The following is a 19,780-nucleotide window of genomic DNA, read 5'->3' as shown; positions in this document are numbered from 1 at the left end:
TTGCAGCCTGATTCGTACCAGAGTTCCTTTCACTAATGCTTAGGATACCAATTTTTGTGTGTTCCATTTCATTTGTAAAAACTTACAATTTTCCTCGATTCATACTTTGTATATCTATCTCATGTTCTGATTCCTAACCACTATGCTACCAGAGCTCCACAAAGTCTTACCTAAAAATGACAAACTTTGATTTTTGCAACTCTGATAGCTTTTCTTTCATTTAGCCAGGCTCATATGTATTATATCAGTTTATTTATTTATTTATTTTTCTTGTACCTCAGGCTTTCCTTTTTGAATTGCTTATTTTCTTCCTTAAAATACATCCATAAGAAACTCTTACATGTACTTTATTGGTTTAACTTGGGAGTCTCTGTGCTTCTTGAATCTGATGTTGTACTTTTAATTCTGGAAAATTATGTCTTTATGGAAATAATTATGGAAAAAAATGTCTTTAAATAGTGTCTCTCCTACATTCTCTTGGTTCCCTTTTTCTGGCGCTCAAAGTAGATATAATTAGGCCTTCTTTTATTTTTCTCTCCTTGTATTTCTCTCTCCTCCCGGCCGTATTCTGTGTAGTTTAACCCAGTGTAGTTAACTCACGTCTCTCCTTTATGCTCTTATATATGCTCTTAACTTAGTCTTTTCTCACTCAAATCTGCTTCATCTCTTTTTAGGGTGTCTTATTTGTTTCTCGGGCTGCGAACCTTAAGGTCAGCAGTTCGAAACTAACAGCCGCTCCGCGGGAGAAAGATGAGGCTTTCTACTCCCGTAAAGATTTACACCCTCGGAAACCCTGTACAGGGTCGCTATGGGTCGGACCCGACTCGATGGCACTTAACAACAACAACAACAACATTTGTTTCTCATGTTTTCTTTCTTCTTTTTAACATTTTAATCACAGTTATTTTATATTCTTAATAAGATTTTTATGATGTCACTGATTTTGATAGTTTCTGCTGGTTTTATTCTTGTGGCTTTATTACAAAGCAATTCATGTACTTTTGGATTGTGTGTATTTATTCAGCTGGTTCTTGTCTGTGGGAATATTGCAAAGCCTTAGGCAAGGGTGTGTTTTTCTAGAGTACAAATGTTGTTTCTGCAAGGTGTCCTGTGATATTATCAGCCCCAAGATTACTGTGAGTTTCTTGGTTTCAGTTTCCCAAACCATGAAGATAATAGAAATTTGAACCCTCCTGTGGAATTCTGAGGAATTCATTTTCCTATCAGTAGTGTAGACTGAGAAAAAGAATTAATTTTATGTTTTTTGTTGCCAATGGGAAGATTTTTCCCTAGTTCACTTTTGCTCTGTGGAGTTCTCCGTTCTGACTTGTCATTTTGCATGGGCCCCAGACTTTATCACTCATTCCTACTTAGTGGTTGAAAACCAAGCCTCTAGAATTCTGACTTACAGCAACTCCATGTGTGTCAGATCAGAACTGTGATTTACAGGGGTTTCAGTGGCTGATTTGTTTCTAAAGTACAGGCAGTCCCCAGGATACAAATGTAGCTCTTTAAACCAGTTCTCTCATGATCAATGAAATGAAATAGGCACAGATCTGAAGTTTTACAATTTGACAGATTTAGATTTAGCACAGTACCCGAAAAGGGAAATAATATGGTCTGAAGCCCTAAAATGGGAGACTTGGAAGAGGCTTAGTGAGCCGTTTCAAGAGTTTGATGAGATTGTTGACAAGACCGCAGGAGAGGAATACACATTCAGAGTCGCATAGTCAGCTGCCTTGTTTGAATGGGGCATTGCTACTTCTGACTGCTCAATCAGAAGGCAAGAGATTTGGTTGCCATGCAATATGTATGCTTCCCTTCATTGGCAAGAGGGGGAAGGTAGGTTTTTAGCAAGGTTTCAACCCATGAGTTTTTCCAGGTCACTGTAACTTTAAGAATTCGGATCTGTTTTGGTGGCACTTCCAAAACCGTGACTGAGCGGGCAAAACTGGTTCAAAGCTCTGGCAAATTCTTTTTTTTTTTTTATTAAATGCTTTTATTTTGGATTGAGTGAAAGTTTACAGGGCACATCATCAGCTTCACATTCAACCATTCATATAGCTTGTTTCATTACATTGATTATTATCCCCTCCATATATCACCAGTTAACAGTGTTTCTCTCTATCCTCTTTAGCTTTTTTTTTTGGGCGGGGGTGCGTCTGGCAAATTCTTAAAGACACATCTAGAAATGAATCTTGTTTGTAACCCAGGGACGGCCTGTAGATCACCAAAAAACTTTCTGCAGAGTACCTCTGCATAGACTTGAACTAGTAGCTTAATATGTTAATCGTTTTCACCACCCAGGGACTCACCCATCCTCAGTTTACCTTTTGATTTTCAAGTTCCTGTTTGGTTTAGTTCTAAGAGACTTGCTTAATATGAATTTGGCTGTAATTGCAATTGTTACATTTTATCCAACACTTCTGGGTATTTTATATCAGAAGTTTTAAATTTTTCTTTTCAAACCATCGAGTAGTAATTTTTCTTTCTATTACTTACTTATCCAGGCATACCTCAGAGATATTGCGGATTTATTCCAGAATATTGCAATAAAGTGAGGATTGCAATCAAGCGAGTCACACATATTTTCTGTTTTCCCAGTGCATAGAAAAGTTAGGTTTATACGATTTTGTCATCTTTTAGGAGCTTTGATTGTGCTGTAGGTTAAGTGTTGGTCTGCTAACAGAAAGGCTGGTGGTTCGAACCCATTAGCCAGTCCATGGGAGAAAGGCTGAGGCAGTCTGCTTCTGTAAAGATTTACAGCCCTAAGAACCCTATGAAGCAGTCTACTTGGTCTTGTAGGGTCACTGTGAGTGGAAGTGGGCTCAGTGGAATTGGGCTTTGGTAGTCTATCAGGTGTGCAAAAGCATTATGAAAAAGCTTAAAATAATATGAGAATTAATCAAAATGTGATGCAGAGACATGAAATGAACATGGGTTGGAAAAATGGAGCCATAGACTTGTTGGCCACAGGCTTGAGAACTGTCACATATGCCTTTCTCTTATGAAAGAAAATTCACTTCAGGTATCAGTTTATAGTCACATCAAAAACACAAGTGATAAAAAGAGAAGTTTCACAAGTTGGCTCTCATCAAAATCAAAAACTTTTGTGGCTTCAATGTATAATTTCAAGAAAGTGAAAAAGCCTATAGAATGAGAAAAATACTTGTAAATCATATATCTGAAAAAGGGACATGAATCCAAAAATTAGGAAGACTTCTTAAAAACTCGGTAGTAAAAGATGAAAAAAAAAACAACCCCAAATACTTGCACTGAGTCAGTTCTGACTCTTAGCAGTCCATATGTTTCAGAGTGGCACTGTGCTTCATTAGGTTTTTTCAAGGCTATGCCATTTGGGAAGTAGATTAGCAGACCTTTCTTTGAAGGGGCCTCTATGTGAGTTCAAACCACCAACCTTTCCGTCAGTAGTTGAGTGTACAACTTGGTGCTCCTCAGGGACAAATGGTTGGGGGGAGGGGGGGTGCCATGTGCGGAGGAGGTGTTCTGATTTATAGTAACCCTGTATAGGGCTTCTGAGGCTGTAAATCTTCACAGGAGCAGAAAAGCCTTATCTTTTTCCCTCTGAGTGGTGGATTAGAATTGCTGATCTTTAGGTTAGCAGCCCGTTATACTACCAGAGCTCCTAAAAAAAGACTTAACTCAGTTTTTAAAATGGAGAAAGGATTTTAATAGTCATTTCACGAGTTGATGTTAGCTGTTAGCTACCGCAGAGCTCCTGGTGCACATAGATGAAATGCTGTGTCACCCCGGGATGCTTCTGATTGAGCCATGTGACCCAGTGTTCCCACTGGCTCGTTTTTGAAGTCAGTTGCTTTTCTCCTTAGTCCATCTTGCTCTGAAACCTGCTCTGCATGAGAGCAACTGTGGCCACCACTGACAGATGGGGCCGGCTACATATGAGGTGCATTGGCCAGGAATCCAACCTGGGTTTCCCATCTGAAATGCAGAAAAATAAAAATTACCACGCGGTAACACTTCATATGCATCTGGATGGCTATAATTTGAAATTGTGAACAATAACAAATTTTGGAAAGAATGAGAAGTTAGAGCTCCCATGCACTACTAGTGGGAATTTAAAATGGTACCGCCACTTAATTCCTCAAAATGTTAAGCACAGAGTTATATGACTCTACTCCTAGTTACTTACACAAGAACAACCAGTGTTTTGTTCTTTTGTATGTAGGGGCACACTGACTCAGTAACACCTAACAACAACACAAGAGAAATGAAACATATTTCATTAAAAAAAACCCTTGCCCATGAAAATGTTTATAGTAGCATTTTTCATTGTTGTTGCTAAGTAGAGTCAAGTGGATTCTGACTTATAGCGACCCTATATAGGGTTTCTGAAGCTTTAAATCTCTGCTGGGAACAGAAAGCCTCATCTTTTTCTAAAGGAGCAGCTTATGGGCTCTAACCACCAACCTTGTAGTTCACAGTTCAGTGCTTATCTTATAGAGCTACTGTGCTCCCAGTATTATTCATAATAACCATAAAAATGGAAACAGCCCAAATGTCCATATACTAATAAACAGTATGCAATATAGCCATACAATGAAATGTTATTCAGTAATCAAAAGGGTACCACACTATGGATGAACATTGGAATCAATATGCTGCATGAAAGAGGTCAGTCACAAAAGACCACAACGAGTGTGATTTAAGCTTACGAGATGCCCGCAGTAGGCAAGTCTGTCGAGGTGAAAATAGATTAGGATGGGCTCTGATGTGGGGGGCAGGGGGAGGTAATGGGGAGTGACTGCTAATGGTAATGTGAGTGATGAAAATGCCCTAACATTCCACTGTGTTTACACAGTGCTCTAATACTAAACATTCGTGGAGTCTAAATAAGTGAACTTGATGGTGTATATATTGTTAGTTTCTGTTGAAAGAAAGTAAAGCAAGAAAAACAGTTGACAGGTTCACGTCTCTTTCTGTGCACTCATCTGTTCAGATTGTGGGTTAGCTATAAAATACATATATTTCATATGATGATTGTCTCTGTGCTAGAAAATAGTGTATTTCAACTTAATTGATGTTTCATTTTGGTATGATGGTTGATAATTTAAAAGTCTTGGATAGTTGAGGGTCCACATCCCTATTACCAGTTTTGTGATTCTTGTAATGTTACATTACCTGGTAGAGTATTCTTTTATTATTCTGCTTTTTCTACCTCAGAGTTTTCATGAATTTCAGATGAAACTGGGTAACACTTAAAAAGCTGTATTGTTGTTGTTAAGTGTTGTCGAGTAGGTTCCAACTCACAGAGACCCTGTATAGAGAGAGTGTCCAAGAACAACTGGTGGGTTTGAACCACCAACCTTGCAATTAGTGTCTGGTACTTATCATACAGTGCCAGGATTAAGTGGTATTAAGATTCCTAAAGTTCTCTGTATTTTTTCTTTCTGTAGGAGTAAAACACCAATCTTTCCTAACGGTTGAGGACTGCTTTGAGTTGGGCAAAGTGGCCTACACAGAAGCAGATTATTACCACACTGAACTGTGGATGGAACAAGCTCTGAGGCAGCTGGATGAAGGCGAAGTTTCTACTATTGATAAAGTCTCTGTTCTAGATTATTTGAGCTATGCTGTATACCAGCAGGGAGACCTGGATAAAGCACTTCTGCTCACAAAGAAGCTTCTGGAACTAGGTATGCTGAATGGGCCTAATGCAGGAGTAAAGATGTACTGGGGTATATGTGTGTGTGTGACTGTGTTCAGTTTATTTTTGTTATTTATGGTAGTAAATACTGAGCCCTTAGGAATAGGTTCCTCTCTGGTCACAAACTTTCACCAGCTGAATAGTAAATAACCTTGCTTTATGTGTGTTTTTAAAGATACCGTATGAATATATATTCTTTCTTCATTGACATTGAACTCATAGCCAATAGCAGTGCATCTCATGCCTGAAAGAAGCTTGCCTAACATGCATGTCCTCTGTGAGGTATATCGCAGTTTTATTGTGCTTAGGAACACTAGGCAGCACTTCAGCACTACTCTTGGGGCCATTTCAAACAGCAAAATCACCACTAAAATGCACAAAATGTGCAAAAAGTCCCACTGAGTGTAGGATGTTTGTTTACAGTATGAGAGCTGAAAGAAGGGGAACGAGGCCTCCATGGTCAGTCTCACCTGGGAATGTGTGGGCTGGGGACGTATTTGCTCCTCAGCACATATCTGTGAAGGTCTGTGAAAGTGCTAAGGATTTTTATTTTGGAGTTACAGATAAGTTTTGTATTAAGTTGATGGAATTTGGGGACAATGAGGATAGACTGTACATACAGTTGCTTAGTTTTGATACTTTTAATTCATTATCAGCCTTGTTTGTAAACATGCTTCAACCTTCCCCTGTTTTTCCTCAGAGTAAATGGCAACTGATTTTTCTCACTTGATAGAACTATAATGATTAAAAAGACTGTTGTGTTTCTCCTTCCTGTACTCTTCAGGAATTTCAAAATTGGACCATAACCTAGCTAACTCAATAAAACATGTTTATTTACATATTGCCATATTAAATTTTAGCCAATTTCCTTTGAACAGAGTTTTTGGTTTAGTGCATTTCATCTTCAGAAATACTATAAAGTGATTTGAAATAACTGAACTCTTAGAAGAATATTACCACTAGTATTTTGAACAGAGCTGTATTGTTTCTCCAGTGGGCCCAGGGACCACTGCATCAGCATTACTCAGCTACTTGTTAAAAATGAAAGACTCTCTTGGTTTGTGTCCTAGATCTACTAAATCAGTATCTCTGAAGATGGAGTCTGGAATTTATATGCTAATAAATTCAGCTGGCCTTTAGTATAGAATAAATTTCTGAAAAAACAAAAAACAAAAAACAATCATTTTTATGAATAGGTAAATATGTATATGTTAAAAGACTCAAACAGTTCAAAAGGACTCTGCTGACTTGAAAAATGAAATTTTGATAATTGGGTAATTTCTTAGTTGAGTGAATTAATAATTGGGATATTAGTTCAAGCAACCGTTCTTTATTTAGCATTTTCAGTGATTTTTTTTTCCCTCCTGAGTTCTAAAATAGTACTTGTGCTCATTATAGAATTTTTTAAAAAAGTAAAAGATATACAAGGGGCTTCAAAAAGTTTGTGGAAAAATGGAATTAAAAGATAATGGAATTTTTCAGGCTTTTTGAAGCCCCTCATAGAGGCCAGTTCATAAGCCAGTCATGCAAAGATACCCATAGTTGAATTTCACAGAGTTGATTGTATACTTTACTTGCTGGTGGTGGTGGTAGTGTGCCATGGAGTTGGTTCTTAGTCTTAGTGACCCTGCATAGGCTGTGAATCTTTATGGGGGCAGAAAGCCTCATCTTTCTCCCGTGGAATGACTGGTAGTTTCGAACTGCTGACCTTGAGGTTAACAGCCCGACTCATAACTACTGTGCTACCAGAGCTCCTTATACTACTGTATATGAGGGGGCTTAAAAAGCTTGTGGAAAAATTTCATTATCTTTCAATTCCATTTCTCTATGAACTTATAAAATACTCTGTTGTATATTGTAAGCGATTTCCCAAGGACAAGAAGTATTTTACAATCTAGGCTGGACTTCCTGTACCCTATAATTACTATCCCAAGTGAAATATCTGCATTTCGCTGCCTTTTATTTGTGTGTGTTTGGATTTTTTCCCCAGAGGGTGGAGTGACTCTCTTCTCTTACTAAAAGTAGTAAAAATTATGACTAGCAATTCTGAGGCAGTTAGTGGATTCTGGCTTATTTGAAAATTACATCTTTCCTGTTCCTTTTTTTTCTCACTTAGAAATTTGGGACTGAAATCCACTCAGCCCTTGGACATAGGCTGTGCTCTGCATTTGTTTTGTGTTTGTGGTAAAGATTACTTTGAAACTACATGTGTCCTGTCTTCCCAATGGTGATAACTTCTCAGTCTCAGAAATCTTTCCCGTTTTTAGCTCCATCTCACATCAAATTGCACATAGTTCTTTTGGCTCATTTAGTTAGTTCTCAAAGTAAAAGCACTAATTGGTACCTGGAAATGATTGGCTTCATCCTTCTCCAGACTGTTGTACAGAATAACTGTATCTCATGCGATTCATTTGGGTTGGTATAATGATTCTTTTGGGTGTAATAATTTTTATGATTGGGAAGATAAGTTATTTGGTCCTCTGACACTTGGCCAACTGTAAACTAACCAGTGGATATATGCTGCCTTTCTCTTCTCATAGATCCTGAACACCAAAGAGCTAATGGTAACTTAAAATATTTTGAATACATAATGGCTAAAGAAAAAGATTCCAATAAGTCTTCTTCAGATGACCAATCTGATCAGAAAGCCACACTAAAGAAAAAAGGGACTGCTGCGGATTACCTGCCCGAGAGACAGAAGTACGAAATGCTGTGCCGTGGGGAGGGTACCAAAATGGTAAAGTGGAAAAGTCAATTGTGTGTGTGTGAGTGCATGTGTGTCTGTTTGTACACAGTTTATTGAGTGAATACTGACTCCTTATGTAAGCCTCTGATGGAAACCTTACTGACTACGTAAAGTGAAGTACTGCAGTATGCCATGTACACTTCACTGTAACTTTCATGTTTAATATGCCTAAAATTTATAACAAAGCTTGGGAATCAGAATCCACTTTTACACTCCTTTTATAAAACAAAAAAGGCTTATTTTCCAGGATGAAGGATAAGATAAGTTTAAGGGAAGTGATAAAGTTAAAAAAAAATCTTGATGCAAAAAAAGGTTGTAACAGTGTTATATGTACATAATACAACATTCTAACCCATCCCACTAGACATAATGAATTAATCTATTTAATAATCTCTTGTGGTTTTGCTCCTTGGCGATCTTGAAAAGCTTACTTAGGCTATTTAAGAAAATATTACAAATATAGAAAGACTTTTCAGTAGTTTGACTTTAACATTCGTTCTCTGGAATACCCAAATGTGCCCATAAATATTCCTTTATTTATGTATGTATAACTCTGCATTCCAGTTCTTCAGAATGTTAATGGGTATGACACCCCACCCCCACCCCATCCCTCCCAACCCCCAAAGAAGTTCCACTGTCACACAAGTATGGAGAACAGTTAGTAAAGTTAAACAGTAAGTTTTTCTTTAGCTTCAGGAGTTCTCAGAGTGTTCTTACGATGTTATTTATTATGGGTATGATAGGCTTTGTGCTTTTATTGACATATTTATGCAAAGGCTTTAAATGTTGTGGATCGTGAGAAACAATAGATAACATTGAGAAGAATAAGTATTCTAGAACAGTTAATTGTGCTTTTGAGGAACCTGTACATAGACCAAGAGGCAGTCATTCAAAAAGTACAAGAGAGTACTGAATGATTTACTGTCAGGAAAGGTGTGCACCAAGTTATATTCTTTCACCATACTTATTCAGTGTGTGTGCTGAGCAAATGATCTGAGAAGCTGGATTATATGAGGAAGAATGTGGCATCAGGATTGGAGGAAGATTCATTAACAACCTATGATATGCAGATGATACCAACCTGCTTACTAAAAGTGAAGAGGACTTAAAATACTTACTGATGAAGATCAATTATCAACCTTCTGTGTGGATTGTACTTCAATGTAAAGAAAATAAAAATCCTAACCACCAAACTAATAAATATATGGAGAAAAGATTGAAGTTGTCAAACACTTCATTTTGGAGCCACCATCAACACGCATGAAAGCATCAGTCAGGAAATCAAATGGCGTATTGTTTTAGGCAAATCTGCTACAAGAGACCACTTTAAAGTGTTTAAGAGCAAAGATGTCAGTTTGAGGATCCAAACGATGGTATTTTTAATTGTCTCTTGAATAAGATAGACCAAAGAAGAATCAACACATTTCAGTTATGATGTTGGAGAAGAATATTTAAAGTACCGTGGACTGCCAAAAGAACAAACAAATATGGTGAAACTTTGTCTCTCATACTTGGAACATGTTATCAGGAGGGACTAGTCCTTGGAGATACTTTTAATCTAGAGGTTCATCAAAAAAGACGTAGACCCCCAATGAGATGGGTAGGCACAGTGGCAGCAGCAGTGGGCTCCAATGTTATAGTTGTGAGGTTGGCACAGGACAGAGCAGTGCTGCAGTCTGTTGTGCATAGGGTCACTGTGAGTCGGAACTGGCACTTAACAACAAATGCGTTGTTAGCTGACAGTAGTTGATCTTACCCACTCAAACCCACTGCCATTAAGTCGATTCTGATGCGTAACAACCCTGTTTAGGGTTTCCAAGACTTTAAATCTTTATGGAAACAGAAAGCCTCATTTTTCTCCTGAAGAGTGGCTGGTGGGTTTGAATGGCTGGCCTTGCAGCAGCAGTCCAGTGCTTACCTTAGAGCTCTACCAGAGCTTCTTAATTGATCATGTTGTTGTTGTTATGTGCCGTGGAGTCGGTTCCGACTCACACTGTACAGGGTTTCCAAGGCTGTAAATCTTTATGGGAGTAGAAAGCCTCATCTTTCTCCCTCAGAACAGCTGGTGCTTTCGAACTGCTGACCCTGAGATTAGCAGCCCAATTTGTAACCAGTACGCTATTTAAAAGGAACGTCATATGGGACTAATGTATATTTGAATATGTATGTAAAAAAGAGTTAGTGAATTTTTGAAGTACTTTTAAGCATAAACATTTTAATAGTGTTTAACTCTTCTTCTCTACTACAGGAGTCCTGGTGTGGCCCTGTAGGATAAGCACTGGACCACAAGGTCAGTTTGAACTGCTTGGACAGCGGTTCAAACTCAACAGCCGCTCCTCGGAAATCCTATACGGGATTGCTGTGAGTCGGAACCGGCTCAATAGACTGAACTAGAACAACAGGAACCTGCAGCTGGGTTTTCTGTTTTGACATTGATGACTGTGACTGCCTGAAGTCTAACAACTAATAAGTGGGTCATCTTTGTTGGTCGTTTTGGGAGCTGGACCCATGGGGCCCTGGTAGGACCTGATTGCTTTTGCGTTGGGAGCTAGTCATAATCATTAGATAAAGGTTAGTAACACTTTTGGACTGCAAGGTCGCTTTGAACCACAAGGTCAGCTGTTCAAGCTCACCAGCCACTCCTTGGGAACCTTATATAGGGTCGTTATAAGTCGGAACCGACTCAGTGACACTTAACAACAGCAAGTAACACTGCTTTAGACTTTCTGAAAATTTAATATGTATTTCATGTTAACTTCTAAAAATACTCTTAAAAAGTAATTAAAATACCATTGTTGTAGTTGTTGTGTATGCAGTGAAGTTGGTTCCGACTCATAATGACACTGTATAGGGTTTTCATAGAGTGGCTGGTGAGATTGAACTGCCAATCTTGTGGTTCAAACTAACTTTGCGGTCCAATGCTTTAAGCCACAGCACCACACCAGGATTCCATTATCACACCTAAAAAAAAAAGCGCAATGGTTCAATAATGTCATCAAATGTCTAGTTTAGTATTCAGATTTCCAACAGATTTTTATAGCTCTTAAAGAAGAGAGTAACTGCTAGTTCAATAGAACGCCAAGTAAGAAACAGAAGTCTGTTAACTTGCCAGCCTATTGATGTGCTATATATGTGTCAGTTCTGCCCAAGATTGAAGGTTGTTTTTCTCTTAGAATAAATTCATTCCATCATTAAAGAAACTAATTTTTTACATATATAAAGCTGTGGATTTGACTTTAAGTAATAAAGCACATGGAGAATTATAACTTGTTTTAGTGTGTTATCTAATAATTAATGCAAAAACGAATACTTGTGCTTCATAGATGACCTTACGAGTAACTTGTGTTATTTAGTTAATATAATACAGAGATGATTGAAGAGAACATTTTGTACACTCTAAGAAAAGGACCTGACTTCTTTGTTTAATAACTTAGTTCTTTTTTGAGTTAGCCATTTTAGTCTTTGCTCTTAAAAAAAACAAGAAAACAACCTTTTTTTTGATCACAAGCATTGTTGTTAGCAACTCTGTATAGGGTTCTCAAGGAGTAGCTGGTGGTTTTGAACCACCGACCTTGTAGTTAGCAGTCCAGTGCTTATCCTACAGCACCACACCAGGCTGAAAGGTAGTTAGGAAAACTGACCAGGTTTTGTTTTTGTTTTCTTCTTCTAGAAGCTTTGTTTTTCTGAGCATTATACTAGTTTGTGAAATTTGGAGCAATATTAGACATTCTTTTTTAATTCATTATTATTTAATTGTTTCATATTTATGACACCTAAACTTTATTATTTTCATGAGAGAAGAGATTAAGCACTTGACCGCAAGGTCAGTTTGAACTGCAAGGTCGGCAGTTCAAACTCACCAGCTGCTCCTTGGAAACCCTGTACAAGGTTGCTGTGGGTCAGAACCTACTCCACGGCACTTAACAACAACAATCTCTCCCCAGAAAATACTTCTTAATAAAATGTTTTAAAATCCTGAAAGCCCTGTTTGATGCAAAGCATTTACAGAGTACTGTCTCTTTTGTGTATCCTTCCAGAGATATGCTTTGCATATGCAAGCATGACTATTGTTTTTCCTATCTGCATAGGAATAGCTATCAACAATATTACTACTCTAACATAGTCATCACTTTTCTTAACTTTATATTTAGACTCCTTGGAGACAGAAAAAACTGTTTTGCCGCTACCATGATGGAAACCGGAACCCTAAATTCATTCTCGCTCCAGCCAAACAGGAGGATGAATGGGACAAGCCTCGTATTGTTCGCTTCCATGATATTATTTCTGATGCAGAAATTGAAATTGTCAAAGATTTAGCAAAACCAAGGGTAAGTAACTTTTTTTCCTTCTTCTTTGTTTACTTTACTTACAGGTTTTTCTGTGTTTTGAAAGATGGCTGAAATGACCGTTGATAGAACAGTAACCCCACAGATAGTGTTAGAAATAACTCCATCAACATAATGGAGTTGGTAACGGAGCTCTAGTTCGGCTAGGTTTTCTTAGTTTGTTATAGCATACAGTGAGTGAGCTATGCTGTCCCTGGGTTTTAAGCACAGAACTATGAAAATCAGAGATGAAATTTATATTCACACTATGTCTGTGCTTCAGCATTTTCCTAAAAACTTTTCTGTATATTTTGGAGTTTGGTAATCTCACAGACTAATGAAAGCTCAATTTTTCAGACTTTCTATATTTTTATCTGAAAGAACACTTTAGTTTTATCCCCTTCTACGTACATTGTTACTAGAAATATAATTGGGCACAAGCATCATGCTGATTTGAAATGTTGACTTCATAGTTTACTGACTTCAGCCCGTCATTTATCTTAATAAGAAAATTAATTAACCGTAAACACAAGTGTTTAAACTTAGTTGTTTAGTGTGGAGATTTCTCTTTATGAAGATGGATAAGAGAGTACCCATTACGCTCTTGCCTATTTTCCTATCAGCTTATTCTTAAACAAGCTTCCTACCTTGTCTTATTGTTGTTGTTAAGTGCTATTGAGTCAGTTCCAACTCATGGTAACCCTGTATAGAGTTTCTTAGGACTGGCTGGTGGGTTTGAACTGCTGACCTTGTGGTTAGCAGTCCATTGCGTATCCTACAGCATCACTCCAGGACTCCATATTGGGTCTGACTCATGTTGCTATATGCCATTGAGGTGGTTCCGACTTATAGTGACTCCATATAGGGTTTCTGAGAGCAACTGGTGAGTTGGAACTATTGACCTTCTACTTAGGAGTCCAGTGTTTATCCTGCAACACTACACCAGGGCTCCCTATTTGGTCTTACTGTTCGTAAAATATGCACTGCCACCATCATCACAAGGGGACTGCTAGATACACAGGAGGCACATTTTGGCTCTCCTGTGTAACGTGAGTGGACAAACTCTGAAAAGGTCTGAATGAATAGGAAATCTTTCTTACACTTTGCAGGCCATACGGTCTCAGTCATAATACTCATCTCTACAGTTGTGGTGCAAAAGCAGCAATAGACATTACATAAACAGATGATTGCTGTTGTATTCCAATAAAACTTTACCTACAAAAACAGAAGAAGGGCTATGTAAAAATGGAGAGGTGTTGTCCTTTGACTGCCTTTGATGACACAAGAGGGAGAGAGAATCACCATCCACCTTTGATGCCTTTGAGGTGGAAAACAGACGTGCCTATAGCCTTCTCTACCAAATTTGACCCCAGCTATCCCTCTCATGGCACGATTTCCTTTTCTGTGTTCAGTAATTCATTGTAATGGCCGTGTGGAACTCAGACACCATACTCACAGTTAGGGGGTCTCCTGAGGAAGGTAACAGTTATAACTCAAGATTGGAAATGCTCAGGCACAGTTCTTTCCGTCTGGACAGCCTCTTCCCAGTCATGCCCTCAGGCAGACCTCACTCTCTGGTCCTTGGCTTTTCAGCCATAGGTCCCTTGGCTACTTCTTTTCTCCAGCAGTTAAAAAGCTCGTTTAGAGACTACTGACAAATGCCCAGAGGACATGCCACTATACTATAAGCCTCAGCCCAAAGGTGCTTAGCTCTTAACTCCCTAGTTAATTGTCTGTCTGGAGGCACCCCAGAAGCACTCAGCTTTACTTACTCTGTAGGCTGGGATGCCCACCACTCTGTCTGGTGCTCTGACTCTTGGTTCTGTTGCTGTTAATTCTCTGCCACTCCTCTGTCCGTGGACTGAGGAAGTTTAATGCACAGGGCTCTCACAGTCCAAAGGATGAGTTCCACTCCGTCATCTTCCTTGATGGTTGAGATATCCCCACTTCCTGCTTCTGAGATGGCTCATTGTTTTATCAATTGCAGTTAGCCACGTTAACAGTCATTCACACCTGAATCATATAATCATATCAGCATTTTCTTCCACCTTTTCTTACTCATCAGGAGAAGAATAGTTTGACTTTACTGTGGGCTGAATTGGTCCAGTGGCCTGTAGTTTGCTAACTCTTAATAGATGGACCCTAAAAATTGAAGTGTCTGGATATCTGCACTACAAATGAAGTCAGATTTTGTTGTTACTACATCTTTTTGCTTTTCTAAAAAATTTTTTTAATCTAACAAAGGATGAATTATAAATGGAACATACTGGTATAATTTGCATGGGTTCTATTGTAGGAAATTCCTATAAATCATCTACCAAGTGGAATGCTATTGGTAGTTACCTCATATTCTGCCACTCTCTGAGATTTCGATTTTAGTTTGTTAGTTATGATCGATAAACCCAGTAAAACAAAATAGCTCGATAGAATATCAGTAAGAATCCATTTCAGTTTGGCGATCACTTCTTATGTGGACTTGAAGGGGATGCCTCACTTTAGATTTTTTTTTTTCTCATAGTACCACGAGGGTTCCTTTAATAACGATAAAGAAGTAGCAAATGTAATTTACACATTGTTTTTTAAAATGCAGATACAACTCTAAGCCATTTTTAATGAATTATTTTTTATCAAGAAATACAATCACAATTAAAGTTCCAAACATTTTTTTTTAAATTTCTTTTTATTTACCTTTGCAGTATCTTTCCATTAAATCATTATCTTGGCTGTCATATCCTTAATGTTTTTGAATCTGTGAGTTTTTTTTTTTTCATCTGTCTTTGTGCTCTGTCCAAGATTGCTTCACTGTATATGTTACTGGATGGATGTATTGAAGGACGAGAAGAGTGACCTTAAGATGAATTTTGTACAGCATTCATTTAGCAAACAATTTCTTGACTGAAAAATTAGAATCAAAGGTTTTGGAATAGACCATTAACTGCAAATAGCCATTCTTACCACTATAAATTATACTTTTAATTTTAGAAATTTCTCTTTTCCTCACTACCTCCCACACTCTAGTCCTTGGGGTAGAGATTAATTTCCATTCTTTTTTGTTTGTGTACCTTTCATCTCTGTTATCTCAAAAAACAAAAATTAAAAAAAAAAAATCTAAATATAAAACCCATCTGACTTTCAAAACTCAGCCCAAGGTGACTGGAAGTATATAGAGTTATTTTCTCTTTTCAGCCTTCTTTGTAAAACCCCCCAAATTCTGACTGGTTGGATAAATGTGGGTCATTTTTTTGTTTTGTTTTGTAATGCAACTATTTTGATGGTTGGCTTCACAGCTGAGGCGAGCCACCATTTCAAATCCAATAACAGGAGACTTGGAGACGGTACATTACAGAATTAGCAAAAGGTAAGCCATGTGCACGCTGCGTATTTTGCCCTCTAACGAGTGTTTTGAATATCCTACAGGAATTGCTCATGTAAGGGAAGTAGGTCGTTTTCAGTCTCCAGCTCGTCACTACCCTGTACATGTGTTCACATCGACAAACTGCTCTGTGTTTCACAGGTCTTTCTCTTTAACTAGAAGTTCTGTTTTTTAAATCTTTAATTGGCTATTGTTTTTTGGAATTAATATGCTATGAATTGATCTCTAAATGAGATATTAAGTATCCAGGAAATTGTCTGGTATTTGTTTTCTTTTTCCTTTTTCTTGCCAAAGAGGGGGAAAAAAGAAAAGAAAATAATGTAGATTAATCTTGGAGTAATCTTTGTGCAATATAATTACATTCATAAATGCTACGGTGAATTCACATCATCTTTAATAGTGAAAATACCGGTATGTGTCTATGTCTTGTAAAATGTCATTGTCATTATGGAGTAATTTATAGTTTTCCTGTTGGCAATTTTTTATTAAAAACCAAAACAACAGTAAAAGCCCTGCTGACTCAGAACTTGGCAATGGGAAGGATAGGGTCACGCTTCTGAACGCAGTCTTCCAAATACTTTTACTTACGAACTTACTTTAAAAGCAATTTTATCTCGTTGAGATCTTTTTTAAAAAATGATTTTAAGGAGACTACTAATTACTTTTTTTAAAGCAGTTTAAAGAACATGAAACCACTTCTCGATTCTGAGAAACCTCCTGTGAAACCCAGTGCTAGAAATCATTTATATGATTTTTTAAAAAAAGTGAAAGGACAATAAATCTACAACAGAAATCTGTCATTTTCTCTTGATTAGAAGTGGCTGTTTTTATTGCCAACTTTCTAAATGTTGTTGCTGATTTGAAACCATTACCTGTCATCCATACCAATCTGAACCCTTCCAGTCACCTGTGGCTTGGCAAAACAAAACAAAAAATGAACTACAACAAAAAATCAACAAAATTTTCTGCTACTGGACTAAGTCCATGTCCTTTCTCTTTTTTTTTTTTTTTTTTTGTAGCTGAGCCGAGCTACAGTACATGACCCTGAGACTGGGAAATTGACCACAGCACAGTACAGAGTGTCTAAGAGGTAAGGGAGTGGTGGAGAGAATTTGAGTCATATTTGGGCCATCTCCTTTCTTGAGAATCTAATTTTCACAAAACCCTTAATGTAGTTTTTTTCCCCCCTTGATGTAGTTTTGAAGACCCAATCAGTCGCCCTTCTTGGATAATATCTGTATATGAACTTTTATGATGGTTAATAAACAAACATGATTATGAGGCAGTTAATAGAGCTTTTCTAGAGCAAATTTTTCCATGACAAAAATGCTTGCTGAGGCTTCTCAAACCCTTAACTGGTCACTGAAACTACATTTTTATGTCAAAGTAAGAGAAGTTCCGAAAGACCCTTCCTAGAACAGGGTCTAATTTGGCCTTTGTAGTACACAGCAGGACAGGCATGTTAGAGACATAATTTAAGTATTTCTGAGCTAAGCCTAAACCTAATTTTAAGTTAAACTTAAGGTAATTTTCCATACTGTTATAGCATGTCATTTGTGTCTGGGAAAATGAACCTTTACCTTATTTACTTAGTTTAAATTCACCTTATTTATTTAATTTAATTTAAGTTGTTACATGTTTTGCCACAGATTATTGTATGGGTTTAGGCATTCTTACTTTCAAATGTTTATGAGTATCTAAGTTATCCAGATTTGGATGTTTTCAGGAAGTATGAAAAACAAATTTCATGAATACAGTGTTTTGGAGTAAATTTGTGGTAAATTTTATACATATATGAGGGTAAGTAACAAAGTATTGCTACTGGGGTTCTAGTTTATACATGTTTATTCTGAACAAAACATGTTTTAAAATGTCTGAGATCAGTGGGTGGCTGAAGAGTTCTGTCAGTAATACACTTACTTGTAGTCTCACCAGGGTGTCTTCTAAAAAAAAGGTCTAGTCAGAACAGCTGGCTGCCAAGGGGATCTTCTGGGCTAGTTAAGTTCGAGGCAGAGAGGTCAGCTCCGAAGGTTATGGTGATAATTTTGGGTAGTTCCAAGGGGTAATCTTGTTATTTTTCCGAAGGACACAGGGTGATCATGGGTAGATGGGGGAGAGGTGGGGTGAGGTACTTATTAGGAAGAAGTTTTAATAAAATTGAAAATTGCATAGGTGAAAACAGGCCAGAAAAGTTGTGCCAAGAATATTTTTCGCATCGTGATAATGCACCTGCTCATTCTTGAAGGGTATTGAAGATTGGCCTGTGAGTGTGTTGGTGGGAAACCTGACCCATCCACCTACAGTCTGGATCTTACCCCTTCAGGCTTTTTGTTGTTGTCCCTTAAACTCAAACATTCAAAGGAACATGACTTAAGCCCTTTGAGGATGCCAAAACTTCTGTTTTGACTTGGTGTAAATTTTTAGGAGCACAGAATTCCTCGGGGAAGGGTTAAAGAAGTGGACAGGGGAGGATAGGTTCAGAAACAGTATTTTTGTTTGATAAAAGTTTCTGTGATTTTGTAGTAATACTTTTGACTTACCCTCATACAGTAGACCTTGTAAAAGAAATATCCAGCTCACAGCCGTTGGATTCTTGCCAATAAGTCATAATAAAGTACCACTGGAAAGGTGACCTGTAAGCATTTTTTTTCTTAAAAACAAAAATATTGCTGAATATTCCAAACTTATTCTTTTAAAATGTGCTAGATTTATAACTGCAAACAACTTCCTTTGATTCCTGAAAAGGGTATATTCCTATGTTATGTATGTTATGTGTCAGCAGAAGGTGTATAGGCAGTAGTATTAGAAATATTAAAATATTCTGAATAACACCAGAATAGATTCATCCAATCCTGGCAAACTACACAGGGTACATGTCTGTGTGTGTGTTGAAAACAGATGAGTAAATATGAAATTTTATAGCACAATGAGCTTCATGTTTATTTTAAGGAGAATTTTCTAGTAACCGTTTAAAAAATAGTACACATTCTGAAAGAGAGCATCATTGTTAAGACATTTGCTAATTATATTTTAATAAATAAAAAGTTTCCAATTAAGAATTTAATAGCTTAGGTTAAGACATTTTTTTACTGGTCATTGTAAATCTTAATTTTGAAGATTCTGACAAATGAAAAATGAGCATTTTATGCTTCTGTTGTAAAATATACTTCTGACAAAGGCATCTTATAAATAGAAAAATTAACGTGTTCTAATGTTAGCTAGTAATAATTTAATCCCTTTTGCTTTGGGGACATCGGTATTTTGAAACAGTCAGAAAGGAATTTCAAATGTCCATATTTTGAGAAATTTCTAAGTGATTGCATCATCTCCTGTGGAAGTCAGAAAATTCTTGTTCCAGTATTTCAGAAAATAGAATTTTCTTTGAGCAAAGTATGTGTAGAAATCTTATACTGTTTTAAAAACTCTAAGACTAAAACAGTTTTATGTATGTTACTGACCACCCATAAACTTTTTCAATGTTAAAGCAAAACAGAAAAAGACTTTGAACATTTATGGCTGTATCAGAGAGGTAGAATTTTAATATTTAGAAGGCAAACAATTAGGTTCTCTGGAAAGGGGGTTTAGTTACATGAGTTCATAAAGTTCAGTTAAAGTAAGATAAATAATGATGTTAGCAAATAATCTGTTTA

The 19,780-nt window shown here is 37.2% G+C and overlaps 1 protein-coding gene across 1 annotated transcript in view; it reads left to right on the top strand.

Moving 5' to 3' along the window:
- The window catches only part of P4HA1 (prolyl 4-hydroxylase, alpha polypeptide I), a 119,071-nt gene that overhangs the window by 69,342 nt on the left and 29,949 nt on the right, over nt 1-19,780 (top strand). Inside the window, exons 6-9 of the mRNA XM_006835882.1 lie at nt 5,436-5,675; nt 8,227-8,423; nt 12,584-12,760; nt 17,150-17,220. Of these exons, the coding sequence (XP_006835945.1) occupies nt 5,436-5,675; nt 8,227-8,423; nt 12,584-12,760; nt 17,150-17,220 (685 nt within the window). The remainder of the gene's footprint in view (nt 1-5,435; nt 5,676-8,226; nt 8,424-12,583; nt 12,761-17,149; nt 17,221-19,780) is intronic.

Source organism: Chrysochloris asiatica, unplaced genomic scaffold (assembly GCF_000296735.1).
Source record: "Chrysochloris asiatica unplaced genomic scaffold, ChrAsi1.0 scaffold00020, whole genome shotgun sequence".
NCBI lineage: Eukaryota > Metazoa > Chordata > Mammalia > Afrosoricida > Chrysochloridae > Chrysochloris > Chrysochloris asiatica.
This window is presented reverse-complemented; position numbering and strand designations above follow the sequence as displayed.